Genomic DNA, 27,226 nt, shown 5'->3' with positions numbered 1-27,226 from the left:
CCACAGCTGCCCGCGGGGGCTCCTGGGGGATGCTCTTTATCCAGCGTCCTGGTCCCTGAAGGCTCTGAGGAGCAGAGGCACTCCCCTCTGCACAAGTGGCATTTATACTGATGGCCTCTTTAAAAATAAATAAATACACGTCTGGTGTGGACTGGGAGCGGTGCTGTCTGACAAGGTTATCATTTGGCTTCTGTAAGAGCTACAAGCTTACAGTCCTTCGTATGAATGCAGGGGGTTATTTGTTTCGTTTGGAGACAAGACATTCTTAGAAATGAGTGACACACCTTCTCCGTCCCAGCCCCATCCTCTGTGTAGGTAAAAAGATTCTATTCGTTCTCATAATTGATTCTGAGGGCTACAGCGTGCCTCATTTAGCCGGCCCTGTTCGGTTCACGCCAGGGATGTAATTCATGTGCACTTGGACATACAACATGGCTGACAGGGCTTGGACATACAAGCTCACGGCTGCATCATTTTTTAATCAGCTATCTGAGGAATATTTATCTAATCAGCAAAGAGCGCTGTCAGAAGGAGACCATAGGTGACATTAATATAAGTCTGTGGTCTCCTGGTACAATGATGGAGGAAGACTTTAGGAGAAAACCCTGCTCGTTTGAGCATGCCAACAGACTAAGGAGTATTTTTATTCCCCGTGTAAAGAGCCAGTCCCAAATTCTCCTGCTAGAAATCTGCATGTGATCAGTTCTCAGGTTTTTGTTCACATGCTGTAGTTCAAAAAAAAAAGGAATTTTTTTTCTTTGCTTACAGAAACAAAATAACAATTTTTTCTTTAAAATAAAATTTGTAAGTCCCTCATGATCATTGTGTGAACTCCTATGAAAAGGTATATCTTGCAAAAACCAGGAGATGTGTCATAACTGGGAGTTGTTAACTCTAAATGATTCCAGCTACTCTAACTTAGTAGAAAGCCCTAATTTGCACATTTTCGCCCTCGCTCACTCTCCTTTGAAAAGATTGTGACTGTCTGTTAGTAATTATGAGTTGAATGTATTGTGTCATATCTCATTTTGGACTTCTGGACACAGAATTCTTCATTTATAACTCTCAGACCTTACCTTAAAGAAATATTCTGTGTACTGAAGTTAATGCCCGCCTCCCTTCTTTAGATGTAGGACTCAAGATAAGGAGCATTTGAGACCCAGATGAGCTGGGTCACAGCCACCCCACCTGGCAATGTGGCACATGCTGCTGAAGAAGACCAGTCACTCCAAATGTGGATCTCTGTGGGGCAGCTTTCTGGAAAGGCCATGTTCCTCAACGACCAGGGCGCATATGCTTATACACTTGTCAGCCTTAGGACTTGGGTACCATAGATCCTGCAGGTCACCTCTCTTTGTCCTTCTTTATAATTTGAAGATTACCTTATAAATTCACTCTGCTAATGTGAATCAGTGCTTCTTCAGCCAGGGGGCTGTTCGTTCATCATAGGGGGACAATGACAATGCCACTGTTACTAAAAGGCAGGAAGCTTTCTGTCTTAGAGTTCAGAGGATGAGTCCCTACTCTCTTACCATGTCTTTTTTAAAATTTTGATCTTTTCAACCTTAGGAAACACATTCCAACCCATATAATGATGAGTTCTATGACCTTCTCTATCATAATTCTTAACCCATCAGCCATGTGTCCCACGTATCGCCTCTTGATGTGGCACTCATGTAACAATCTGGTATTCATCGTGAGCTCATAGTTCACGTTTTGATGCCATTGTGGGGAGACATTGGCGTCCTTTCCCCAGGCCCTGCTGACTCTTCCTGCTGACCCAAGCTGGGGTTCAGAACGTCCCATTTAATTTGCAGGCTAAACTGAGAAGAGGTCAGTCTTACTATCTACATTCAGGCTGACCGTTGGTTTGCATTATTTCTGAAATTACATGTTGGAGGGTTGTGTGTCCTTTGAGGTTTGCATTTGTGTTCTCGACATTTAAGACTGTGCAGGGACATCGTGCCGTTTAAACAGCCACAAGAGGCACTGAAAATCCTTTAGAGAAGAGACTTGCATATCCAGTGAACCCAGCAGCAGAATGGAAATACCCACAGCAGCTCACACCCTGCCACTCTTCTGTCCAGTAATGTGAGACTCTGACACTAAAACAGTAGTGTTGTGAGAAGGAACACGAGTGACAAAATCAAAGTAAGTTAGCCTGTGTTTAAGTGGAAGAAACTGTACACCTGAAAATTTTTTTAAAAAAGAATAAATTTGCTCATTAAAATAAAGATAACCCAGAACATTCAGAGATTTGAACTAGTCCACAGGAAGCCCTCAAGTATCCCCCAGAGGGTGTGGTTGTAGCATGGCGTGGGGTGGCATGGTGTGCAGTGGCACGGCATGGGGTGGCATGGTACAGGGTGGCACAGTACAGCGCGCCCGGCCAGCAGCAGGTGCGCTGCTGTGCTCCTGCATCTGCTCAGGGCACTGTCTCCATTTCCTTAAGAAGGGAGCCCAGGCAGCAGCAGTGTGCACACCTGGAGATTTTTATCAATGATAATCTGATTGTATTTTCTCTTTGAGAAGCTTCGAAACAAGTGGACCCAGAGCATTCAATGCCCCAGGAGACAAATGCACGGATCAGGACCTTGGTATCCTCCAGAAAAAGTCCATTTGTTTAAGGGGAAGAAAAAGGCATGACATTTTACACATTAAAATTGATTATTTCATCAATAGGTTAATAGAAAACCAGACTGCGAACTCACTTCCTGCTTCTACATCCGTATGATAATGGGAGATGGGAGCATGAAAAATGCAGGGTATAAAGCAGAAGAGGGAAGAGGTTTGTGCTGAGCATCCCTCCCTTCCAGAGGGGTGCCCAGCCCAGACTAGGCCTATTTATATGTAAATGTTTGAGACAGAGGTAGGTTTTACACTGAGGAGTGTAGCCTCTTTTGCAATTACTACTTTCTGGAACTTGTGAAACATGGGCCAAGACAACACAACTTCGTCTGTTGAAATAATTAAACACACAATTAATTCTACAAAAGCACGCGCTCTACCTGAGGAAGCGGATAAACATTCATTGAACACTTCTAAAGTAAACATCGGAAATCTGTGACTGGCTTGGTCCAGAAGTCAGGGCATTTGTGCTGCCATGTGGCAGTGGCTAGCTCTCTTTGCCAGGTGTGTTCACCCCTGGGACAGACCCCTTGTAGGTAGTTGATAGCCTTGGGGGTGCGGAGACAAGGGGAGCTCCTCCAGGCACATAAGATTACATCCAGACCATCTGTTGCAGGAGGTAGTCCGGGTCACCACGACTCTGGAGATTACAGTTCTTGTTAATTGTCAGTTTTCAAGCTGCGAAGTCATTCTGAGGTTTAGTTATGGCTTACTCTTTTCTCGTTTTAGATCGGGTGACAGCTAAGTTAGAGCTCGGTTTTTGTTTTCATCAGGAACACAGAATTTGCATCCTAAATATACAGTATGTGTTTCAGAGTTGCGCTTGCTTCCTGAAACATCCCTGTTTCTTACACGAAGCTTACTTTGCGCTCTCCAAATAAGTCGAATACGCACAGAAGTGCTGGAGATTCAGGTCCACGGTGCAGCTACTCGTGAGGACCTGGTCATCACTATGGGTCACGTGCTGGCCACCAGAACTGCATGCACCCTTTGAGATTGAGCCATGGACCTGACAGCGGGCCAGAAGAGCCCACCTGTTCTAAGTCAGGAATGCAGTGGGGTGTGAGGGACTCCCGGCCAGCCTGCCGTGGTCTCGGGGTTGGCCTGGTTTCCTGCAGTGTGCTGCAGACACCCTGTGGCAATGCAAACACCTGCCTTCCCAGATGAACGAGCGCTTCTTCCCTACCCACAGTGAACGGTTTTCCAGAAGAGGCCCTACCAGCAGGTTGGACCACTTTCTTTTCCTGGCTCTGGTGGTGGAGAGAGAGGGCCGGTCCAGTGTGCCCTACTTTGGGAACTTCTCGAAGTTTGTGAACTGTCTCCTCTGAAGGGCTGGCGGGAACCAGCCTCTTACCACAGGTGTCTGCTGGCCCAAATATATGGTTGGTAGGCCAGGGGGTTGATGAGTTGAGAATGTGTCCCTGGAAAAGAGTGTCTGAGAAGGCTGGGGACCCCTCCCACCTACCTCCCAGGACACCGCACACATTGTTAAATTTGTTCTGCATTTCCCTCCCAAACCCAGGATTTTTCTGTGGGTAACTCACTATTTGTCTAACCCCCCCCCAACCCGGGATGCTTTCCTGGGCGAGCTGAGAGCTTGAGGCTCATGCTTTTTGGGGTTCCTTGGTGCTCCATTCAGAGCCTCCAGCAGCCCCCATAGGAAGGAGAAGGGACTTCACCCTTTGATGACAGCAAGATGCTAGCGGTTTTGCTGGTGCAGGCTACTGTCCAGATCAAAATAGGAGTGGGGAGAGACCACTTCTCTGTGGATAGCTCTGGGTGCTGTAGACCTCCCTTCTGCAGCATACATGCGAACTGCTAACTGCCAGGGGCTCTTGGTTAGACATGCTCCCAGTGTTTTGCCAGATAAAAGGACTGCTGGCTTCATAGCTCCTTCAAGAGACGCCATCCGTCGCCAAGGAGAAGGCCAGCGTGGCACCATTTGGAGGAGCCACGTGTCCAGCCCAGCAGGGTGAAAAGGATGCACGGACTTCCTTGCCTGGTTGTTTGATTTTGTACAAATCTAATGACACTGGATAGCCCACCCCTGCCTGCTCCTGAGCTCTGCAGGGGAGGGGGGCGCAGCAGGGGTGAATGGGGGGTGTGAGGCCCAATGCCCACCTGCCTCCCAGGATGCGCCAGCTCAGGGCTGACGTCACAAGCTGCTTTGACATTTCTTTTCTCCCCTTTTCATTTGTTTTCTTTTCCTTTTTGTTTCCTCTCTTTCCCCCCCTCCCTCCCCTTGCTCTCGGGATGCAGCCAAACGCAAGGCTTGGAAACTAAACCGTGTTGGTAGCCTGCGAAATATTTACAGCAGCAGCAGCACCAACACTGAAGGTAACGCCACGCGCCGCCCGGAGCCGCATGCCCCCTCGTTGTGTTCGCGGACTCATCCCCGCCGTCTCTCCATCTCCCGTCCGTGTGCCTGGTTTTGCCATTCGTGTTCCTTTCAGCTTACTTAAATTTTGACCTTTCGCTTCAGTCCTCGAGTAGCGATGTTTAAATTACTTCAGAAACCTATTTTCTTCTCTTTTTTCTTTCCCTTTATACATGCGGGCACTCAATGTAATATTTCCCAAGTTATTACAGTTTTTAAAAGTGTGAGTATCAGGTGTAATGATCTGTAGCCAAATACAATAGTGTGCCGTGACATTTAAGTCACAGTCTTAATTTGTTTTGTGGACGCATACTCCATAATGCTCTGTGAGGCTCTAATCCAGAGGCGGCCAGGCCCGGGTCATTTGCATGGGCTGCTATTGCTTGTAAATTCAGTATATTGTTGTGTTTCTAAAGGTCGTCTGGTGCCAAAGTTCACAAATTGACTTGCGTTGCTTTCTCCACTGGAGACAGCCGCCACTGCTTTTGTATAATAGCAGATTGAATTTTTCCCACCTTCATTTGAACAACACAATTATAAATTGCCTTTTTTTTTATGATTACAAATGTCAAGGGTCAGAATTATTTTGATGCCAGGCAAAGGAAAACCACCGTCCGCCCAAGCGCTTGTGCGGGAGGGTGGTGTACGATGTGTACGATGCAAAATAGGTCACAATCCAGCGATCTTGGTATAATAGGGGGACATTTTTTTTCACTTAAGTGCAAGCCAAATGGGTCAAGTAATCGTAAGCTCGTGCCCTAACACTAATTGACTTATTTGGGGATGATTATAACTGTAATATTTTTCTTAATGTCACTGTTTTCTGGGCTGTTGATTTTAGCGATTGCCAAGCAGTGGCATTAAATCTCTTGTAAATTTTAAATTGCACGCTATTTCTGTAAACAAGTCCCTCTCTTCACATCCCGATCATTAACCTTTGCTGATTTATATCACCATCCTCTTTTTCTTCCTTCCACAATTACTCCTGTCTTGCTGCTGAAAGCCCTGCTCTCAGCCAGAAAAAAAAAAAAATGAATCTGGAAAACAAAACTACATTTTCATGATGGCTTGTTAAAGACCTATTTTTTTAATCATAATTTTTTTTTCATTCCTCAAGGGGAAATTGTCATCTGTTAAGGTACCAGTGGGGCTTGACCCCCCCACTTGGTATCTTCTTTCAAAGCATTCATTCAAGAAAGACAAAACGAGAGGGAAAAATAATAGAATTTTACGAGCAGTCACATGCAGTATGATTTTTTGTCTTATTTTTAAGGGTGTTAAATATACTCTTTCACTGTTTTTTTAGTGTTAGTTTTTCAACTTAGGCTGCATATCATTTCTTTTCCCTGTGTCCTTATCAGATTTGTTTTTCTTTCGTGTGTGTATGCATTTGTCATGACAAATTTGTTTATTGACTCCTGGCCTTCAAAAAAAAAAAAAAAGGCACATCTGGTTTTCCATGTGGTCATATATAAAGTTGGGAGACAGTGAGGAGGTGGACAGACAGTTCCCCCTGGGACTTGCTGACAGCCCTTCCTGGAGACACTGGTGGGCTGTCGCCCCCGACAGGTGTGGTGATGTGCAGAAGTAGGAGCTTCTCACCTTGACCGGCCAGGTAATCTGTGGCGTCTGCCCTGCCCGGCTGTCCTGGCTGGGGTCGGACAGTGATGTGTGCAGCTCCCAGGAGTCCAAACACCAGATGAGGCTGCATCTCCAGGCCCTCAGTCGACTGCCAGCAGCCGCTGCAGGCAGTCCCAGGGGAACTGGAGTAGCTAATGACCACCAAGCCAATCCTCCCTCCCATTTTCTCTCATTTCCATTCAGCGTTGAGTTACATCTGTGAATCTTCAATTAAGTGACATGACTGTTCTTCCTTTACTTTGTTTGGTAATTCTGTAAGCACACCATCTCATTTCATACCGCTTTTAGTCATGTTTTCCTGAATTCGTGTAATTATATAAATTCTCAAAATGCCTTTCTGACCTCCAGTCTTTTGCTGTGTGATGTCATCATGTATTCTCTATAAGATGATCCTTTATGAAAATTCATACCCTGAACATTCCAAGGTTGGTTATCACCTGAGGCCTTGGGTGATCTGCTAAATGTACCTTCCTCAGACTGAGTATTTTTTAAACTGGTCTCTTTGTATAGTGTATTCAGACGTACCCTCCAAAACACCAGAAGGAGAGTTGATCCCAAGATCAACTGAGTTCCCAACTCAGTTTCCAACTCCAACAAGTTTTGGGAGTTAGGGAGGGGCACACGCTATGAGCCAGGCACCATACGAGGAGCGCGTCCACACCTCTGAGCCGGCCTCAGCATGACCTGGAACGGGGCACCTGCATCCCCCTTTCCAGATCCAGGGAGTGCAGCTCAGGTGTTTTGGGCTTGCCTGGAGACTCAGGTTGGCGGGAGACAGGCAGGACTGGAATTTGGACCTGGTAGTTTCACTCTAAAACTCTTTTTCTCCTGTGTCCACTCATTCCTGGCCTGCATTATCTCAGCAAATCCACATGGTACCCTGCTGGTAGGTATCCTGTTGGAGATGGGAAATTGGAGTTCTAGAGGTAGAATGCATGCCCAGAGAGCTCAACTCCAGGACCTACTCCTGGATCCTCATGGAACAGGTCAATAGATGGGTCAATGGTGGGAGGAGATAAGACAGATTACCCAGAACTGATGACGGAAATGCCCAAGACGAGAAAACAAACAAAAATGTGCTCTTTTCTACTTTTTTCTGTCCATTGGGGTTAGTTACCTCAGAAACCGAAACGGAAACCTGATGTTTCTGTATATGTATATTAGACTAATTTTTACATCTCTGTTACTTTATAAAAATTCAACTCTGCCAAGGTTGGTGAAATTTCAGTTCCTTCAACAAGAACGAGCTTTCATTTTGCCATCTCAGAGGTTTGTGAAATGGGATGGAAGATCTGTTGATGGTGGGATTCTCCAGTTCATCGCTGCCTCTGAGCCCAAGGGAGAACCACGTCCGCATCAGGCGGCTGAAGCCAGACTTGGGAATGTTCAGATCCGAGGTCAGCGTCTTTCGGAGGAAGAATAGAGAGGGCTGAGCAGAAAGTGGGCGCTGTGTCAAGGGGATGTAGAAGGAAGACCTGTGGGATGTGTGTGAGCAGCAGCACCCCAGAATAGGGCCACACAGGGTCCCTGCACTGTCTTTCTCCGCCCACCCAGAGACAGGTGGGATTATCGTCCCCTGCAAGACAGAACAGAAGGACTCTTCCAGGACATGATAAAGCATAAATGGGTAAAGGAGAAATGCGTTGGGGCACAAGGGGTGTTTCTTGGGGTGCCAGGCCCACCCTCATTTTGTGAGCTGAACAAGCCACTTTGAGGTATAGGTGATGCTCACACCCAGGTCCCAGCCAGGTTCAATATTAGCCTGAGTCTCAGTTCAGTCCCGTCTCGGGGTACATTTCTGTGGATCTGGGACTTGCCCAGAGACGGGTCTGTGAAACCTGTTTGCACGGCTTCCCCATGCCACAGCGGGCCAAACGGAGGGACTCTAAGGTCCCTAGCACGTGGTCACAAACAGGCCCCACATAGAGGGATACAAGCCATTTGGAGAGCACCAGCCAGCACGGCTCCTTGCCTCGGACCTCCATCTGTGTCCCTCCTGCACCAGACGGCCAGCACAGTCCCTGTCCAGCACCTGATGCCCCCGGTCGTGGTGCTGAAATATCTGTCTCCTTCAGGTCGAGGCAAACAGATGATGCTTATGCACTCGCGGCTGAGATAGTGACGAGCTTGCCAGGTCTCAGGTCCCTATCCTGCGCAGGTCTGGGGCAGAGGGAAGGGAGAAGGGCTTGCAGTCAGACAAGGGATGTTGGACGAAGACTCTGGCATGGAGTGAGGGAATATTCGTTCCAGAGGAGGCATGGTGTGCCCTGTGGGTTAGTGGAGAGTGAAGCTCGACCTTCCTCTGGATATGTTATGGTGGAGGGGGTCAGGAAAGGCTTCACTGTCTCCGGGATTCAACAGGAGCCACAACGGACTGTAGCACTGAGCATTTTCCTGGCATCCTGCCCTGGGATTCCCAGGAAGCCCAAGGGGGAGGCTCATATCCTCCACATTTCCCAAAAGGAGAAACTGAGGTGTGGGGAGGAGCGGTCACGTGCCTCCAGAATGCACCCTCACAGGTGGCCACTGAGGTCAGAGCCACAGCCTGAACCCGTGGGCTCCATAACAGGTGTTGGGCAGGTGGAGGCTCGAGCAGAGAGGCACAGACTCCCTGCTCGGGCTGTGACCTCCATGGACGGCCCTCACCACAGGGAGGGGAACAAGGCTGCTCTGCCGCTGTGGATGTGACCTGTTGTGTCCTTTGGTGTCTGCATCCAGCCCTGACCTCCGGGCTCATCTCCTGAGGCTGCCTTCGACACCTGGACACAGGGCTTGCCACTGTGAGTCCTTCGGACACCTGCAGACCCACTGTGAGTCCTTCGGACACCTGCTCGATCGGAGGTTCTGCACACTGCGTATTTGTGAGCAGTGGTGTAGACGGCGCTTATTCAGCCCCAACTCCTGAGCCAGATGGGGGTCCAGTTCTGGAGTCTCCACGGCACCTCGGTCCCCCGTCTGCAGGCTGTGGAGACGGCACACTAACATATCCAGAGGAAGGTCGCTCAGCATCCACACCTGCTGCTATTGTCCATGTCTTGTGCCAGAGCACCGCCGGTCCCGTCATCAAGGAAAACTCAGAGCTTGAGAAACGTGGACATGGCAAGGAGCAGAGATTCAGCAAGAGATGTTTCCCTGAAAGTGTGAGGGGGGACTTAAAATCAAACCTCGTTTTTTTCCAGACCTTGAAAGCTACCCCTCTCCCTTCACTGTCATCCTCAAAGCAGTCATCAAACACAGAAATTTGGCTTTGGAAACAGACGTGCCTGAGCAGATCCCAGTTCTGCCACTTCCCAACTGTGTGGGTTACGATGCCTTGCTAGGTCTGTCCTCCCCCTGCCTTGTTTTCTTACCCCAGAATGAACACAATGAAGCCTACTTGGAAGGATGATTGGAGAAGAAATGACTTGACAGCAGAGCTGGGCCCACGGTCAGGATGACCACAGGGGTCACAGTGAAATTCTTAGACTTATTTAATAGGCAGATCACTCCAAGAACACAGTCTGTGGAGAGTATCCATGGCACTATTTTCTAGGCCTGTTGAGTGTATTAGTTGAGGGCAAAATCGGCCAAGGTAGACGCTGGTCAGTGATGAATGGCACAGATTATGAACTCCTGCAGATCAATTAAGATTGGAGACCCTTTCATGGAAAGTAACTCCAGAATTGACTTTTAGAGGAGAAAAGTGAGGGTACTTGTCTTTCCAGCCATCAGCTTTTCAAAGGGTAACCAAGACACTGTCAACCAATCCCACAGCCAGCAGTAGCTAGGGGCAGCCCCAGGGGCAATACAGGGCCCGCCCAGCAGCAGAGCCCACACACACCTTCCACCAGGAGACTGGGGACCCTGGAAAGTAACGAACATCAACTAGAATGAGTAACAAATGATAAATGCGCAGAGCACTGCTTAGGAACAACATAAATCAAAACAGATGTTCTGGGCTCGTTTTCTCTTTCTAAACCAAGAGCTTGGGCCTCAGGCTTTCCTGCAGTGCCTTGGCCATAAGCAGATGCCAGGAAGTTGCTCGAACATCTGTCTTCTCCATCCTGAAGTGTCGCAGTTTTGGATCTGTTTATATTTTTTCAGGAGATTTGTCTTAGGTACTTTCCCTAATTTAAGAAATGCCTGGCACCCCATGGCTTTGGAAGCCAAAGCTGATAGAACAGAGTTTCGTGGTGCCCAGCTCTCAGACTGCTCTCCCGGCTCTTTCTAATGTGTTTGGAAAATAAGAGAATCTTCCCATGACAACAGCGATTAACATCCCTAACTTTGTGACCTCCCCCTGGGGACTCGCTTCTTCACAGAATTAATTCTGCTCATGCCCTAAATTAAGCCACAGTACAACACCTCTGTTGGACTCTGGGCTAAACAAAGATATTTACCTAATTCAGAGTTTGCAAAAATATTTACCTAAATACCACAAACTGAGTGTGTTCATAATGAGCAGAAAAAATGGTGTTTTTTTTTTTCCTTTTCTGCTTAAAATTAACTTCTGGAGCAGGAGGAGGGAGTGTTTTTCTATGTATTATTTAGTGCCCATAGGTCTTGGTTCTGCAAAACCCTAGACCATATTCTTTAGGTTTTCCTTCACATTTATTGTGTTCTATGAAAATGGGAGAATTACTGAAAATAAGTAGAAACTAACTTTTTGTATTATGGTGGGTTTGGCTGAAACCTTAAACATGTGGTTTTCGTAATGAAGTAAAAGATCCAGACCACGTGCCTATGTGATATATGCTTTGAAAGCGGAAGTATCTCAATATTTTACAAAATGCGTGGCTCAAAAAATGAACATAAAAGCCTGGGGCTGCGTACAACATAACCACGAGTGATCTCGCCGTGTGTAGATTGTGGTAGACCCGAAGAGGGGGCAGAACAGCAAATGCTGTTCCCCTCCCTGTTCTGTCCCCTCCCTGTTTCCAACTTGGACCAGCTGACAATGGCTGTGTGCAGAGTTGCGTTAGGAAGGATTCTGAGGCTGCATCAGGCTCTTCAGGATCCATTATGGATGTCTTTCCTGGCAAAAGAAAGGGAGGGACAGCACGCCTCTGTCATCCCAGGCCAGCCTTGGGCCTCCCTCATGCTTGAAGCTGAGATGAAAGGGTGGGATGGGCTCCCAGTTGGCAGGTGGCAGAGCAGGAAGGGCAGAAGAGGGAAGCTCATTCCCGGAGAGTACCACAAAATTGGAAGGACGTGAAGAAAAGACAATGTGGAGTTTCAGGCAAAAATTGGGAGAAACCGATTGCTATGCTCACTTGGTAATGAGAAAAAAAAAAAAATGAGCCAAACGTTGAAGTGACTATTAACCTGTTAATCCAGGTACTGTGATAGATCCTAAAACAAAAGTCCTAATTCTTGATCAACAGAAGTCTGGAGTGGAGAAGACCACTGTCTGACTTCAGGGCTTGGCTATTTCACAGTCAGATCACTTTTAAATGGTGAGCAGCTGGGAACCCTCAGGTTCTGTGGATCCTGGACTCCTCCCTTGGCCCCCTCTTCAAGGAGACCTGTGCCTCGGCGCAGAGCAGCTCATCCCTGCAGAGTTGAGAGAACACATTCTCATCATGGGTTTGTCATGACCTATGTCAGGAAGGACGCTTAGCCTCACAGATAGCACTGAGCATGGGAGGCTGGGTTCCAGCTTAGTAGAGGCGCTCAGGAGAATGGACTCAGGTGTCCCATCCTGCCAGTGAAGACAGCGACAGACACGCTGACCCCTTCTAAACTCAGAAGAGAGTCCTTGCTCGTGTCAAACCTGCATCTCAGTTTCAAGCAGTTGTGTGTCCCCTGGGCATAGGGGACCAGGTTGCCTGGGCCTTTGTAAGAACACAGTGCAGTTGCTCTGTTGCTCAGACCTACCCCTGGAGACAGGCTCACATCTGTCTGGTTCTTCTCCCCTTCCACCCACTTGCCCAAAACGCATCCCTGGTCCAGGCAGTCTCCTGTTGGAAACAGCTTCCAAATGTAGCACAGTTGCAGCTGCTTTAAGTCCTTTAACCCTTTGTCTGCTAGGAGTCCGCAAAAATAATTGATGACTGATTGGCCCATTAACCTTTAAAAAAAAAAAAGTTTGACAGGCCAGACTTGTGTAATGAGGAGGGATTCCTCGTGAAATCAGTCTGATGGCTGAGTTGCTTGCCCCTGAGGAGGCAAAATTAGCCCCACGGGGCCTCGTCTGCATAGAAACTGGACGCAATTAGTGTAATATCCGGTGTTATTAATGTCGTTTGGAATAATTGGGCAGGTTGATTTCGACAGGTTCATGGCGCTAAAATACTATTATAGTGGACCTCTCCGCAGCTAACTGTTAAACACGGAAAACTGTTCAAATCCCTGCGAGCCCAATCACAAAACTTTATTTAGCAGCTCAGCCCTGGAATGTCACGTCGCGAGACAACACAGTTCTTCATCCCCAGCCGTGGATATGCGGCGCTCTGATATCCCCGCCCAAGGGCCGTGGACCAAAGATTACTGGTGACGTGTGCGTCTGACACGGAGAAGCCCACTCGTGACGTCCGCGCCAGCAGGCCTTCTGGCAACCTGAGTTCTATTTCTACAGGATAAATTAAATATAAGCCGCTGTAGTTGTCACGAGTTTGTATTAGTGAAAGGAATAATAGCAAGTGTATGTTCCTGGGGTCCACGTGCACACTCTTCACATTTTAAATGAGGGTGACAGTGAAGAGTAATGTTCAGTCTGTCTTTCTGACTGATTGGCCTCACGCTGCCAATTACTGTTTTTATCATTTTTTATGTAGTTGCATATAACTAAAATATCACTGTGCCACTTCATTATGGGATGGAATCCTGCTCGTCCATTGGTGATTTGAATAAGGCCATATCACCAAAAAGAAATTCATGTTCATCCGTAAAGAAGAAGGGAAAATGTCCAAAAATCTGCTATGAATGAATGTAAACAGTCACTGCTATTAAGCAAGGATTAAATCAAGAGATTTACTAAGCGTTGACCCTAGTAGGATGCCTGGTTAGTCTGTCCCAAGTCTTCTGTCCCCGGGATGAATCAGGATGGAGTTTGAAACAGGTGGCTTCAGCTGGCTAGAGGGGAACCTGGAGGGCATCCGGCACATCCCATCACTCCACTTTGCCGGTCGGCAGCCGTCTTACCTCCCCTGGGTGGGGTGGGGGTAGGTCTCGGCGTGGAGGGGCCAAGGTACCTGCATTTGTGGGACATAGCGTGACAGGTCCCCAGTAAGAGAGGAAGGAGATCTGTGGCCCCAGCCCAGTTATGAAAACCTGGAGAAGGAAACTTGACACGTGCCACCCACCCCCAGAACAGAGCACAGCAGCCAAGACTGTCACTTGCTCTGATGATCCTGGTATAGATGGGACTGTCCTCCTCCTGGTGCTAACCGATCACTGACAATGGCAGCTGGACAGTCCCCAGCTTATGACAGACACACCCAAGGGCATCACGTCCCAGGAGCCGTGACAACAGCTCTGCGGATGTCTGTCATCCCGTTCCCCTGGCATTCTCCAACTGGACGAGCTTAAAAGAATCGACACTAGTGACAAGCTGGGTAGAGATTTTAGGGAAACTCCTTTTTAAAAGTTCGCACACCTTGCTTGTCTGACATAGGTAACAAGGAAAAATAACAGAAAGGTCACTGGGAAGAGGAGAGACACTTCCAGCTCCCACTAGACACCCACTAAGAGTTCCTTTCCTTTAAATGTTTGTTTTCAAAAAGCAAAGAGCACTACTAGCCACTTTAAAGAAAGAAGAATAATTAAAGGTAATGAGATGATGACGATAGGTCTTTTTGTATTTTTCCTAACACAGAACTAGAGCCTGACAGTATTTATTTTGTATTTATTATTCCACGCAGTTTCATTACAAAGAAACAAAGTATCCCTTCATGGAAATTATATGTAGTGTGATTAAAAATGCAGTTGCTCTGTAATCCTTGTTCTTATTTTGTTTTAATTTAGGGAGGCAGAGAAAAGCCATACGGCAGATATAATTCAGTTCTGTATCTCTGTTAATATATTACCCCCCCACCACCACCAAAAATAAAGCCACATAAAGACATTAGTATCTGGGAAAGCATGTTATGCCGTAAGCATCAGCTGGGACCCCTGTGAGGACAGCAAGTAGACCCCTTATTTGGAGTCTCAACCCCTTATTTGGGGAGGGAGGCATCCCTGCTGCCCAGCTCCTTATAAAGACATCTTCACCAGAGCCCAGAATCCAAAAGAAGGCTCACCCCCACTGGGGATGCCTCTTTGCTGGGACAGTGCCAGAGTTCCATCCACCTTCTCCACACAAGCTGGACCCCTCTCCTCCAACTATCCCCAAGGTTTCCGTTGGCAGTCCAGCAAGGAGCCCCATAAGTGTGGCCCACCTGGCTAAGGCCAGCCCAGCGCCAAAGGCAGCAGCATTTGTCGGGAGCTGTTACTGGGGCCCTATGGGCAAGACTGGAGGGCCCATCTTCTGCCACATGAAGGCCCAGCAGTTGGGGTAAAAGAGAAAACTTCCCCCAAAGAAGTTCTGTCAGTGTTTAACAGCATATTGAGCTTCGGCTTAGAGTGAGTCCTGTCGGAGACCAGTCCTGACGCTCCCACCTGTCCTGTGACCGCTGGGCCTCAGTGCACGCTTCCAGGCACCTTAGAAACAGCACATACACACAGATGTCACAGTGACCACACTTACTATGACACCACACTTTGTCCTCATTCGTGGCTTCATTATTTCCGTGACTGTGTGCCTTTCCGGGTTGGCAGTCACCCCCAGGCCTTCCCCTGGGCAAAGCACAGTGTCCCAGATGAATTGGAGTCTTGTGCGTTTGCACCGGTGGTTCTTCGTTGGGTCATGAAACTTGTGCTTTCCAGGGTTGTTGGGGCGACCCTTGTTTTCTAGACACTTCTGGTAACCTTGCCAGTCTCACACCTCTCCTCGAGAGCCCATGTCCACCAGGCTGGGTCACAGGATGTCTTGCATCCATTTGTTCTGTGCTTTGCTGATTCTTATTGGTGTTTCATTACAGTTAGCAGACCCAGCAAGGGTCTCAGCTCCCAGGAGACGAGGCGTGAAACCCTCTCCGGCTGCTTGCATACTCTGGTTTGTCCTTCACCTCGAAATGCAGGGTGGGCTCTGCCCTTCACCACCTGTTAGCAGTGACTGCAGGTTCCAATGATCCTTTGTGTAGTTACTTTAACAACAAAGTCAAATTGGCTTATTCACAGTTCTTCGTATCCTTCCCTATCACAGATGGAAGGAAATATATATTTGTAAACAGATATATTTACATATGATTTGTTTTTTCTAATGTACAGAAATGCAACTGGTATTTCTTTATATTGGTCTTACATACCGTCCATTTACTAACGGTTGTTCTTATTTTTCATAAATCTAAATTACTTGTGGTGTCCTATGTAAACAGTCCTGCAATCCATGATTTTTTTTTCTTTCCAGTGTTTAGGTCTTCTATTCTCTGGTATATCTTGGCCCCAGGGTTGAACAAATGCTGTTACAGTGATCATCTTTGCTTTGAGTACCCTTTGACTATAAGAAGTGATTGCTTCTGTTCGTCATTAAGAATAATGATGCTACGGGTTTGATAGGTACTTTTTGTCCAACTAACGGGGTTCCCTTCTAGTCCTGGTTTGATTATAGATTTTGGTCGTATATCTTTTTCTTATTTAAGTGTTTCCCCCTTCTGATTTGGAAGGTGCATCTTTTACTTCTTTTTTTGTAGAGACTGACCCTGGTACTCTATCATATGTGCCTAATGCTCGTCCTTCACGCCCTTACAGATGAGTAGGCCACCTGATAACACATTGGTTCCAGTGTCTCTCTGCCAGCCTGTCTCGGGTACTTTGAAATGAGACTTTATTCTCAAAAGTAGTATCTGACACAGGTTTTGCTTAATGCATCTACATCTCTATCTGTTCAGCTGTTCACCAGTCCTTCCCTGGTGCTGGCTTGTTTTCTAGACACTTCTGAAGAGCATATTTGTTAGCAGCTCCTTCAGCGAGTCTTGGTAATAGACTCTTTCTGCTGTTTTGTTTTGTTTTCCACATAAAATATGTTCCACTCTTCTTCTTCAGAGAAGGTTTTCCAGGCTCCCATGCCTTGACCGACATTATTTTCTTCCAGGACTCGAGGGTATTATCCCTCTGTCTTGAAGTTTTTGTTGTTGCTCTTGAGATAATCTGTCATCCATTCCACTGCCATTTTTTTAAGAGCAGTCTGCCTTCTCTTTCTTTGTGTTATTATGGACCCTTTTTTGTCTAGTTTTCCATGGTTTCGTAAGCTTCTGGTGTGGTTCTTCATGGCTGCGATCCTTCCTGGTTGATGCTGTTTTCCCTGGTTTAGAGCCCCCTATCATTCACAGTCCCCTGAGGCACCCACCATTTACCCGGTGGTCAGGTATGCGTCCCACTTTCCACATGCCCCATCATTTCTCTTCCACAGCGGCCTCACTGTGTCCTCTGTTAGTCCCTCTGTCCTCCCGCTCTTCACTCCCCCACCCCACCCCCTTGCAGCTCCTCCTTCATCCTGTCGGGGGTGGGGGGGGTTGTTAACAGTATCATTCGAATTTCCAAAAGAACTATCCTTTTTTCTGCTCTACCTAATCAATTTTCATGGTCTCCTTTTGCCTGAAAATTTAGGGTTCCATTTTTTGTGTTTATACATTTCAAGCATAGTTACTTTAAATTAGGTATCTGTAATCCTTTGGATCTAAATTTACTGTCCTGTTTTCTTTGTGTTTAGTGTCTTTGGTATTGAGTTCACATGTGGTCAATTTTTGTGGAATGCTTTCCTTGCAAGGACATGCCAGGAGCCAAGGAGGCTCTACAAAGACAGGGCCCATGTCCCCTTCTCATCCTGATTGCTTGGTTGTGGGGGGGAGTCACTCAAGGTTCTCTCTCCCACCTTATTATGACCACCTTGTTTGTTATGCCACCAAAGGTGTTTGCCCCTTAGGGTGGTGCTTACTTATAGGCATTTAGCTCTCAGTGCTCACTGTTCTGGTGTCTGAATTCCTGGGGCCTCGGGGACGGGGAGAGACGGTAGGCTGGGAGATTGGGCCGTCGGTACAGTAACAAGTACGTTTTGTGGAGAAGCCCTGCATATGTCTGTCCACCATATTGCAGGGCAGTATGGTTAGCAGAGTGTGTGGAAGCCATGCTCAGGCTCGTGCTCCCCTGGGAGGAATGTGGCACACAGTCATCACATGGTAAACTCCAAGCCAGAGCCAGGGAAGCAGTCAGCTGAAGGCCAGAAGTAGGGGATGCAGAGAACCCTGCAGAGCAGGGAGTTTGGTAAACAATGCTGTAACTAAGGAGATGGCCGTGGGAAGAGAGGAGAAGGTGGGATCTGGGTGATTTTGAAGGGTTATGGCAATTTGGTTTCATGCATGGTAATTTGATGTGAGGACACAATATTTAAAGAGTATCTGTGGGCATTTTTAAAATTCCACAAATGATTAGATCTGGGGGTCGGAGCTACAGATCTGAGAATTGTCCACATATATCAGAAGTGACTGTCTATGTTTTGGAAGGAAATGAACCCTCAGAAGTGGTGGGGTGGGGAGCCATGAACTAAACCTGGGGTATATATTCACCGGTGGTCGGCAAAGGAGGGCTGGGTAGGAGAAGAAGAAGCTGTGATTTATAAGCTAGAAAGAAAATTCTGAGCCTAGCAAAGCAATGGCCAGCGTGCTGAGCTGCAGTCCCCCCTTCCCCTAGGGCAGACATTGCTAGTTGAGCGTAGCACTCATTCTCCAGAAGCCTGAAGCCAGCCTTGGGTCCCTCCACACAGAGGCCTGGCTGCTGCTCAAAGCCATGTGTTACAAAAAAGTTGAAAAACTGTCCTGCGTCTCTCCCGTAGTGAGTAGAGAGGGCCTACAGGTCATCTCTGAGAAGCTGAATTTCCTCCAGGCTCCCTCTGAAGAGGACACACAACAGGGGATTAACTTCTCAAGGGTATGATGTCCCAAAGTTGGTTGTTCATCTGCAAATAGCTCCGACAGGGAGAGAATCTTCTGCAAGTACAAGCAGGAATGTTGGGTGGTATAGAATATGCTAGAAAAGGAAACTTGTGTCCAGTATAAGTAGCTGGAGAAGACAAATGGTGGGATTGACTTTGGAAGTGATGGAAAAGTTCCAGAGGAGATGTAGCAAGAGTTCCATTTGGAGATTTGCAAGAAATGAAGTCCGATATTCCTGTAACTGCTTAATTATGTTTATTCCCACAAGTAGATTTGGCATACACAGGTAAGTTCTGTTTACATAATTAATGGGACAAAGCCAGACTCTACTCCAGCAGTTGAATCTGGAAGTCTAGTCTTTGCATGAGCTATGACGAGTGTTTCAGTGGAGAACTCTTCATAACAGCTAGAACCAAACAAAAAGTATTAGTGTTCCCGCACCACAGACCCCCATCAGCGTGTGCCCCTGCGCCACAGGCCCCGATTAGCGTGTTTCCTGGTGCCACAGGCCCCCATCAGTGTTCTCACTGCTTTGTGCTGAATCATCTGAGGTTATGCGTGCACCGGTGCCCCCTAGATGATGTCTCCTGTGTGTCTGAATCCTTGCCCCCCTCGCGGAGCCCGGCAGTCACACACCTGAGCTGTCATCAGTGGAAAGCAAGCTCAGTTCTTTCCCTTAGTTCCAGGGGAGGTAGCCAGTGATTCTGGCTAGAAAGCTTTGTGGCAGACCAGTGATGCGTGAATTTAACTGAGAAACTAATGGTTATAATATTTTTTTCCCCTGATAGGTTCAAAAAATCCTGATCAGGGGAACTTTTGTGGTACATTTGAATTTCACAGATTAAGACAAGTGTGAGCCTATTGGGTAGATGTAATCAACAATTGTCACATTGCACTGTGAATTAGCAAGCTTTTCCCAGTGGCCTGACTATGACTTCAGTTGTTCTTCTTATCTCCCCTACCAGTTCACTGGGGTGGTTTTGCATAAAGTACATGAATTCAGGGTACTATCTTACAGAATTCAGTATAGAAGAGATTGTATTTATAGTGTTAGGACATTAAACCCTGTGGATCAAGAAGCTAGACCTTTAAGAATCCACAGATGTAGTATCTCAGCAAATAATTGCAAGGTACAGTTGTGGGTCAGTCATGGAAGACCTATTTGAAAGTCACAGCGAGGTTTTGGGTTTTTTGTTGTTGTTGTTGTTGTTTTAAGATTTTAGTTACTCATTTAGAGAGAGGGAGAGGCAGAGAGAGAATCCCAAACAGACTCCACACTGAGCCAGGCCTGACATGGGGCTCGATCCCAGGACCCTGAGATCATGACCCCAGCCCAAATGAAGAGTTGGACACTCAGCCAACTGAACTACCCAGGTGCCTTAAAAACAGCTAGTTTTTAAGATGAAAATCCCAACAAGGCCGTAAGTGTCCAAGGGCATCCGGGGTGGAGGGGGAGCAGACCCCCTGCCTTCCTCCCCCTCCACCCTGTTCCATAGCAGATCACTTCTCTCTTCTGTGTGAACACAGGGGTCATTTGTTCTCCAGCTCAAGAGCATGGTAGATTGGGGTAGAATTTCTGATGCCCCCTCACTTCTGAACTCTTAATCACCGTCTCTCCAGAACTCAAGTCATAGAGAGTTAGGAAGTGTGGCATGCTCACCTACCCCACAGGCAAGCGTAAGACACCCCCCACCCAGACCCCTGCGTCCTGCGATGCCTTCCAGAGGCCCTGCCCTTGCCCTTGCCCCTGAAGGGGAATACCCTTCAGCCCTTTCTCCGAGCTCTGCCAGTCTTCTCCACAGGAAACCCAGCTTTTGGCCCCTTCTGGTGGGAGGGCCTTCAGTTCAGCCAGGGCCATGCCTGACCAGCACTTGGCACCTGCATCCCACAGTGCACTGCATCACAGGAGCTTTGAACAATGCCAGCATTGTCATAGACCTTTGAGAAGCCGGTGGGAGCACTGGACCCTCTTGTCAGACAGATGTCAGTCACATTACCTGAGACCAGGTGCATTTGTAGAAGGCCTTCAGCAGTGGTTTGGCCTGTGGACATACCCACCTACTCTCCTTCCAGTGCTATTCAGAGTTGGTTCCAGCTCCCTGGGGGACTAAGTTCTAAAATAGTGACTTTACATGGAGCACAATACCGTTATCATCAGAATGCGTATAGATGCTGTGTAACTGTGGCGTAGCCTTGTTTCCAAGGCAGTTCAATCAAGCTCCTTTAGGGAAGTGGTTGCCCAGAGCTGGCTGTGCATTAAGAACGTTCTGGTTCCTGGGTCGGATGGGAGGGGTCCATCCATCACAGTGGTCGAGGCTGCTCCTCTCCTGAGACAGGGAAGCAGGTAAGGACCTGATGTGCAGGATAGCCTCCTCATCTCGGGGCTGAAGGATTCCGGGGAGGCAGGGCTCTGGGAGAACAGCCTCGAAAAGGGCAGGACTGACCTGCGCAGCAGGGAACTGGGCAAAGGTCAGGGGCTGGGAGGGCTGCTCCAGAGCCGAGAGTGTGGAAGATCAGGGCTTGGTGTGGTAGATGTGCCTACATGTGGGTGACAGTGGTCACCTAGGCAGTGGTCTGCTTGGCAGGTCTCAGTGGTTCTTAGTATGACTAACAGCTGCTCACAGGGCAATTGTAACGCAGCTGCTTCACAGTCCAGTGCCTGCAAACTACAGCTCAAATGAGATGTTGTGACTAAAACTCGAGCTCGAGATCTCTCCATGGTTGTTGGTAACTCATCATGCTGCTTTTATGTGGTGCCCCTTCTGTCTCCGTGGCAGTAGCGGGGCTAGACAGAAACAGAGGGTCTCCCGTGGCCCAGGCTGTGTCAGCCTCAATGGCACATGTCACTAAGCCAATGTGTAACACTGTGGAGTGGGCGGCCTTTCCCCCCAGGTTAAGGGTACGGAAGTGAGCCTCGGAGGAGTCAAGAATCTGTCCAAAGACCCCACCATGGCAAGTGGTAGAGCATGATTTGATTGCAGGTCCCACCCTTCCCTGTGCAGATGGTCACCCCAGTCGCAGCCGTGATGTCGCCTCAAATCACCTGGAGTCCCACTCACTTTCCAGGCAGAAGACAATGGAATGAAAGCCTTCCTCACTGAAACGGGTCTCCTGCCGATAAAGAGCAGAAACCCCCAGGTGTCCCCGTTTGCCTTTGGTCAGTCTGTGGATCTTCACACAGGTGCCTGAGAGAAATCAAGACTCTACCCTGAGATTAATGCCATTAACTGAATTTTCACCCCCACAGATCTCAATGGTGCAGTGAGTGACCGTGTTATTTTCCTGAGTGGCTTCCTCTGTGCCCAACACAGAGACACGGACATCACACACTGATTTTCATTTTTCCTCATCCCCCGAGCACTGATTGAAACCCAGCTAAACCATGCTGGCTTTAGGAACCAAATCTTGCGTGTTTGGAGGTCTGTGGATTCAGATCTCCGCTGTGTAGTCGGGCCGTCCTGTGTGTGCCGCCAGCCCCATGCAGGCACGATTGAACCCAAAGGCACTTTTATGACCGAGGACGGGCAGAGGGGCTGCGATCTCATGAAAGCTAAACTCTTCATCCCCACCACTCTGTGTTTCAGAACAAGAAGAAAACTTTGAGTTTATCATTGTGTCCCTCACTGGCCAGACGTGGCACTTTGAAGCCACCACATATGAAGAGCGAGATGCGTGGGTCCAAGCCATCGAGAGCCAGATCCTAGCCAGCTTACAGTCATGTGAGAGCAGCAAGAATAAGGTAAGACCCTTAGCAGGCTGCCCCCCGAAATCAAGAGCCACTGATCGTTAAAGGGAAGTGGAGGCCCGGAGGAATGCCCAAGGGAGGGGAAGCATCATATGATGTGTGTGACTGACAGAAGCCACTTATTCTTCCAGAGTGAAAAGCTAAATAATTGAAAAGAATGAAAAAACACTTTGTGTCGATACGTATCGAGTATGAGTATCCTAGCCTAACCATGTTCCTGTGGCAGAACATCCCATTTTACATCTTGACTCTCTCAACTAATCCCCAAAAGAAAGCATTGACCTTTTCATGGTGGGTGATGAGATCTTTTAAACTCTTGTAGCTTATGCATCGACATTTACTTTGTTTTAGGCAGAATACACTCAGGAGAGGGAGACTTAAAAGATGCACTGTTCTCTTCTCACAAATGCACAAAATTCAAACCCATGTCAAGTTAGAACACGGACTCTTGCTACAGAAGTAAAGGAAAACGAAAGGCGCATGGATGAGTCTGCAGGGCATCAGGCGGGAGGTGGGCGGTGGCGGACAGCGTCCATTCTGTAAACTCTGCTGATGAAGCCCGCTGTGTGCTTTATTCAGTCAGCAGAGGTGATTCTTTGCAGTTGTTTAGCCAGAAAAACAAAACAGAACAAGAAACTGTAAGCTGCGTTTCCTAGACCACTGCTGGGGATATTCCCATTATGGCTTTTTTCTCAGTCATTGCTTCAGTAGGGTAGGTGTTTTCAACCCCTTTTCTGGGACATTGTAAAGTCTCGAAGAACGTTTTGATTTTTTAAACTATGATCAACCAGAAAAGGAGAGAAAGAGCATTGCCCACCAATCTGCCGCCTCCGTTTGTGACCATTTGAAGAAACCTCTGCACGATCCCTGCTCAGCTTAAGAAGGGAGTCTGTCTTTCAGAAAGGTGGAGTGTCTTACCTTATTACCCTCTTTAACCAGGATAAACCAGACCACAGTCATTGTTATTATAATGTAATTTGCTTCTCTTCTTTAAAGATGTTTTATACCAGGGTGGGAGGATCACTGCCTTTCCTTTCCAAGAACCTTGGCTTTACTGACTCACATCCACAGATGGGGCTTCTGAAGCAAATGCAAGGAAGTTTCTGGATCTCCTCATGGACAGGGATTGACGACACATATCCCACACAAAGCATGGGACTCTAGTTTCAGAACAGGAGTGGGGAGAGCATATGGTCGAACAAACAAACACATCCTCCAAATCTTAGACACGATCATGGTATTTTACGTCAGACTTAAATCCATGTCACGCCCTTGCCGGACTCTTCCCAGCTCTTTGGGAGAACAGACAGCATCACTCTGGGCATGACACAAACAACTGCCTACAATGCTGTTCCCTTTCACTCTGTCTACCAGCGCTCTCCCTTGGAGGACTCATGAGCACCAGGGAAGACAGACTCATACCTGTTCCCCTGGGTGTTTGCTGAGTAGGTGTCAAAGTCTGCAGCATGGAAGTTCCATCCAAGGAAAAGCTGCAGGGAAAATACAGACTCAAATGAGTATGAAGTCTAAGGAATTTTGGCTGCTTGTGGATAATGCAGGCATGGGCATACATATGCTGTAGAAGTCAAACAGGCAGACAGACAGACAGACACATCCCTTTGTGTGCACATACTCCAGAAGCCAACATAAGTTGTTAAGTACACTTTGGATACTGGGGTATCCAGCCAAAGGGAAAAAAAAAAATCTTAATAATGCAGTTATGCTGATTAGATAATAGATACAAATAAATTATAATTTATGTTAGTAAACAGTCGGTTGTTCCACATCAGTTTGACATGTGATGATTCAATTTGTGATTTCTGATATAAAAATCCAGCTTATTTTAAGTATTCTCTGATACTTGTTATGTTTAACCATTATTAAATATATGCATTGTTAACCTTTAGAAACAGTACCTGTCCTGGGATGCCTGGCTGGCTCAGTCAGTAGAACCTGCAGCTTTTGACCTTGGGGTCATGAGTTCAAGCCCCATATTGGGCATGGGTTTACTTTAAAAATAATAATAATAAAGTTAGCTTAAAAATAGTACATACCCTTGTACCTAGCACCTCTGCTTCCAAAACTTTGCCATCAGTAAGTAATAACGAATGTAGGCTAAATTTTAGCAATGAGTTCTTTACAGCACTATTTACAGTGGAGAAAAATTGGAAACCATCTAAATGTCCACCAAAGAAAACTTCAGAAAGAAATTCTTATAAGTGGCATGAGATCCAGCCACTCAAAATGATGACATGGGAGAATGCAAGGTGGCATTGAGAAGTGACCCCATGTCTTTAGGCTAAAGCACAGGTTCCAAAGCAATACAGGCTGGCCCTTTTTTTAAAGTACGTGTATGCATACAGGTGTGCTTTTGAAAACAGGTTAGAGGAATAGATACCATAATGTTGCTAAAACGAAGCATGGATGATCACATCAAAGCTTGTAAATTCTTAAGTTGTTCTTTTCTCCCTTGGGTATTTCTTTAACTTGTAGAGAGAAGAGGCTTAAGTATCAGTTTAAGAATCAGTGCCCCTCCTTGCCCTCCACCCTCCTTAGTGACTTTGTTGCTAGAGCAACTGAGATACTCTTAATGTGAAAAGTGCATCTCTAAGGCATGAAGTGTGGTGTGGACGTGGTTTCCTGCTGAGGAATCATGAGATGTGTCTCGTGGTGCTGATTAAGCCCTGACCCATGGCTCATAAGCAGATTCTTTCCCCTTCTTCCATCTTCAGAGCAAGCAGACCCGACAGGGCATGCTAACCACTTCCATCCCCCAGGTGGCGGTTGGTCTGTGTTCACTCACGAATGATCCCGAACTTACCTCTGTCCTCATTCCTAGCAGAGTCCCTTCGCCTGACAGGTCTTAACGCAGGGCACACAGCTTTCTCTGGTGGTCATGCTTTTCCCCCAAAGACCTAAGAAGAGGAGCGGCTGCTTCAGATCGTCCTCATCCTAAATCTGCTGACACACAGTTTGGCTTTGCCCCGATGTTGCCAGGGGCTGTGCCAGTGTCTCCCGGGCTTCTCACCTCTTGCCTTTTTTCCCTCTATGCCCAGTCCCGACTGACGAGCCAGAGTGAGGCCATGGCCTTGCAGTCGATACGAAACATCCGCGGGAACTCCCACTGCGTGGACTGCGAGACCCAGAGTAAGTCTGGGCGGGGGAAGGCACACAGGAGGCGGGGCAGTCTGGTGACACCCAGGGCACAGTGGACCCATGTCAGTCCTTTGGCAAATAAGGTTTATGACGTGATGTGATGACTTTTAAAGAACTGAAATATTCGTGTTTGGATTTTATTTGAACACAGTACCCTGCACTCAAGCCTAGGTTTGCCTTCTGCCTCAGGCTTCCTGATGATCAGTGGTCAGGCCAGCCAGGGGTTCGGCTGTGCTCCCAGATTCGGTGCCATATCCAGAAATTAGCCTTTTGCTTCATCAGTGATTATATGCTTGTTTGCTTTTTCATAAAAATGCAGCACAATGGCTAATTCCTGCCCAGAGATTTCTGGGGTCAGTTTTTCTTAATTTCAAAATCATATGTTCTGGATTTTGGCATCAAAGGTGTTTATTTTTTTAATGTGAAAGTTATTGTACACTAAAGCCTCTGATTAAACTGATAGACTTTATTTTGATTGCTTTGTGCCTTGGAGTGACCCAGTTTCACTTTGTGCTTCCTGCTGTCCAGCACAGAATACAAAGTTTTGACAAGAGGGAGATCCAGTTGAGACCAGGTGAAAGTCACGGGCCCCAGGCTCAGTGTCACTTGGGAATCAGAGGCATGTAATGTGGTCCTGGCTGTCCTGGAGCCCAAGCCCAGTGGGCGAGGCAGGACCCAGAGACCACAGAACCTGCCACCATGGAGAAGGGCTGTTACAGGGCACACAGCAACTCAGGCAGACTTTCTGCAGAAGTTAGTGTTTCCAGGGGCATTGGAAACTCATGGGATCTGAACAGGTGGCTGGAGGGGTCCTGGTATCAGGGAAGCAGTAGGACATGTACCTGCTGCTCAGGTTAGAGGCTGGTTGGAGCCAAGAAAGGTGAGGATAATGGAGTGGGTGGAGGGTGAGGATGCTAAGTGTGTTGAAGGTAAGGATGCTAAGTGGGTTGGAGGTGATGATGCCAAGTGGGGGGAGGTGAGGATGCTAAGTAGGTTAGAGGTGAGGATGCTAAGTGGCAGGGAGGTGAGGATGCTGGAGTGGGGGGAGGTGTAGGTACTAAGTGGTGGGGAGGTGAGGATGCTGGAGTGGGGGGAGGTGAGGGTGCTAAGTGGAGAACATTAGAGCCTTTATCTTCATCTGTAAACACTGGGAACTCCTTTGAGTTTCAGAGCAGGAGTGAGATGAATTCTGAGCTGTGCTCAGGGAGATTGGCCTGGCCGTCCCATCTCCTGTAGATTGGAACAGAGCAGTAAAGGGAGGAGGAGGCCGCTCTCGGGGATGGTCACGTAAACAGGAGGAGGTAGGAACTAACTCAGGTTGTTAGATGAAAGGGAAGTGGGGAACCCCTCTGAGAAGCCACTGTGCTGCAGGGCAGGAACAGGAAGGGTCACCAGGCCCATGTCTGTGGTGCCCAGGGGAGAGAATGGGTCTCTTCTTCAGGTGTCTTAACAAACTTCTCTAAAGTATCTTCTTTTGTTTAAAGTTTTGAAATTTACTTTTAAAATGTATTGTGAAAGAAGTTATAAGAGAGTACTTATTAAATGTGTTTTTATCACAAAGTTGTTAAAGTAAGAATTTTTAAAGCTGTTAGAGCCTCCATTAGAAGCAGCTACAACTGTTTCCACCATACAGCCGAAGTCCCTTAGGGACGATTCCGTGACTCACAGGCTTCGTGGTATGAGCCACACTGGAGGTCAAGAGTCCCTTCTGGGAGCAGGTGGGTTGCTCGA

General features: G+C 47.5%; 1 protein-coding gene across 7 annotated transcripts in view; it reads left to right on the top strand.

Moving 5' to 3' along the window:
- The window catches only part of AGAP1 (ArfGAP with GTPase domain, ankyrin repeat and PH domain 1), a 505,804-nt gene that overhangs the window by 414,146 nt on the left and 64,432 nt on the right, over positions 1-27,226 (top strand). For 4 of the 7 annotated variants that reach the window (XM_059167640.1, XM_059167639.1, XM_059167637.1 and 1 more), the window contains 3 exons: positions 4,888-4,965; positions 22,179-22,333; positions 25,396-25,486. In XM_059167640.1, coding sequence (XP_059023623.1) covers positions 4,888-4,965; positions 22,179-22,333; positions 25,396-25,486 — 324 coding nt within the window. The remainder of the gene's footprint in view (positions 1-4,887; positions 4,966-22,178; positions 22,334-25,395; positions 25,487-27,226) is intronic. The other 3 variants (XM_059167642.1, XM_059167641.1, XM_059167638.1) reach the window with 1 other exon arrangement.

Source organism: Mustela lutreola, chromosome 3 (genome assembly GCF_030435805.1).
Source record: "Mustela lutreola isolate mMusLut2 chromosome 3, mMusLut2.pri, whole genome shotgun sequence".
NCBI classification, from domain to species: Eukaryota; Metazoa; Chordata; class Mammalia; order Carnivora; family Mustelidae; genus Mustela; species Mustela lutreola.
Note: the sequence above shows the minus strand (reverse complement) of the source record. Positions and strands in the feature narration are given on the sequence as shown.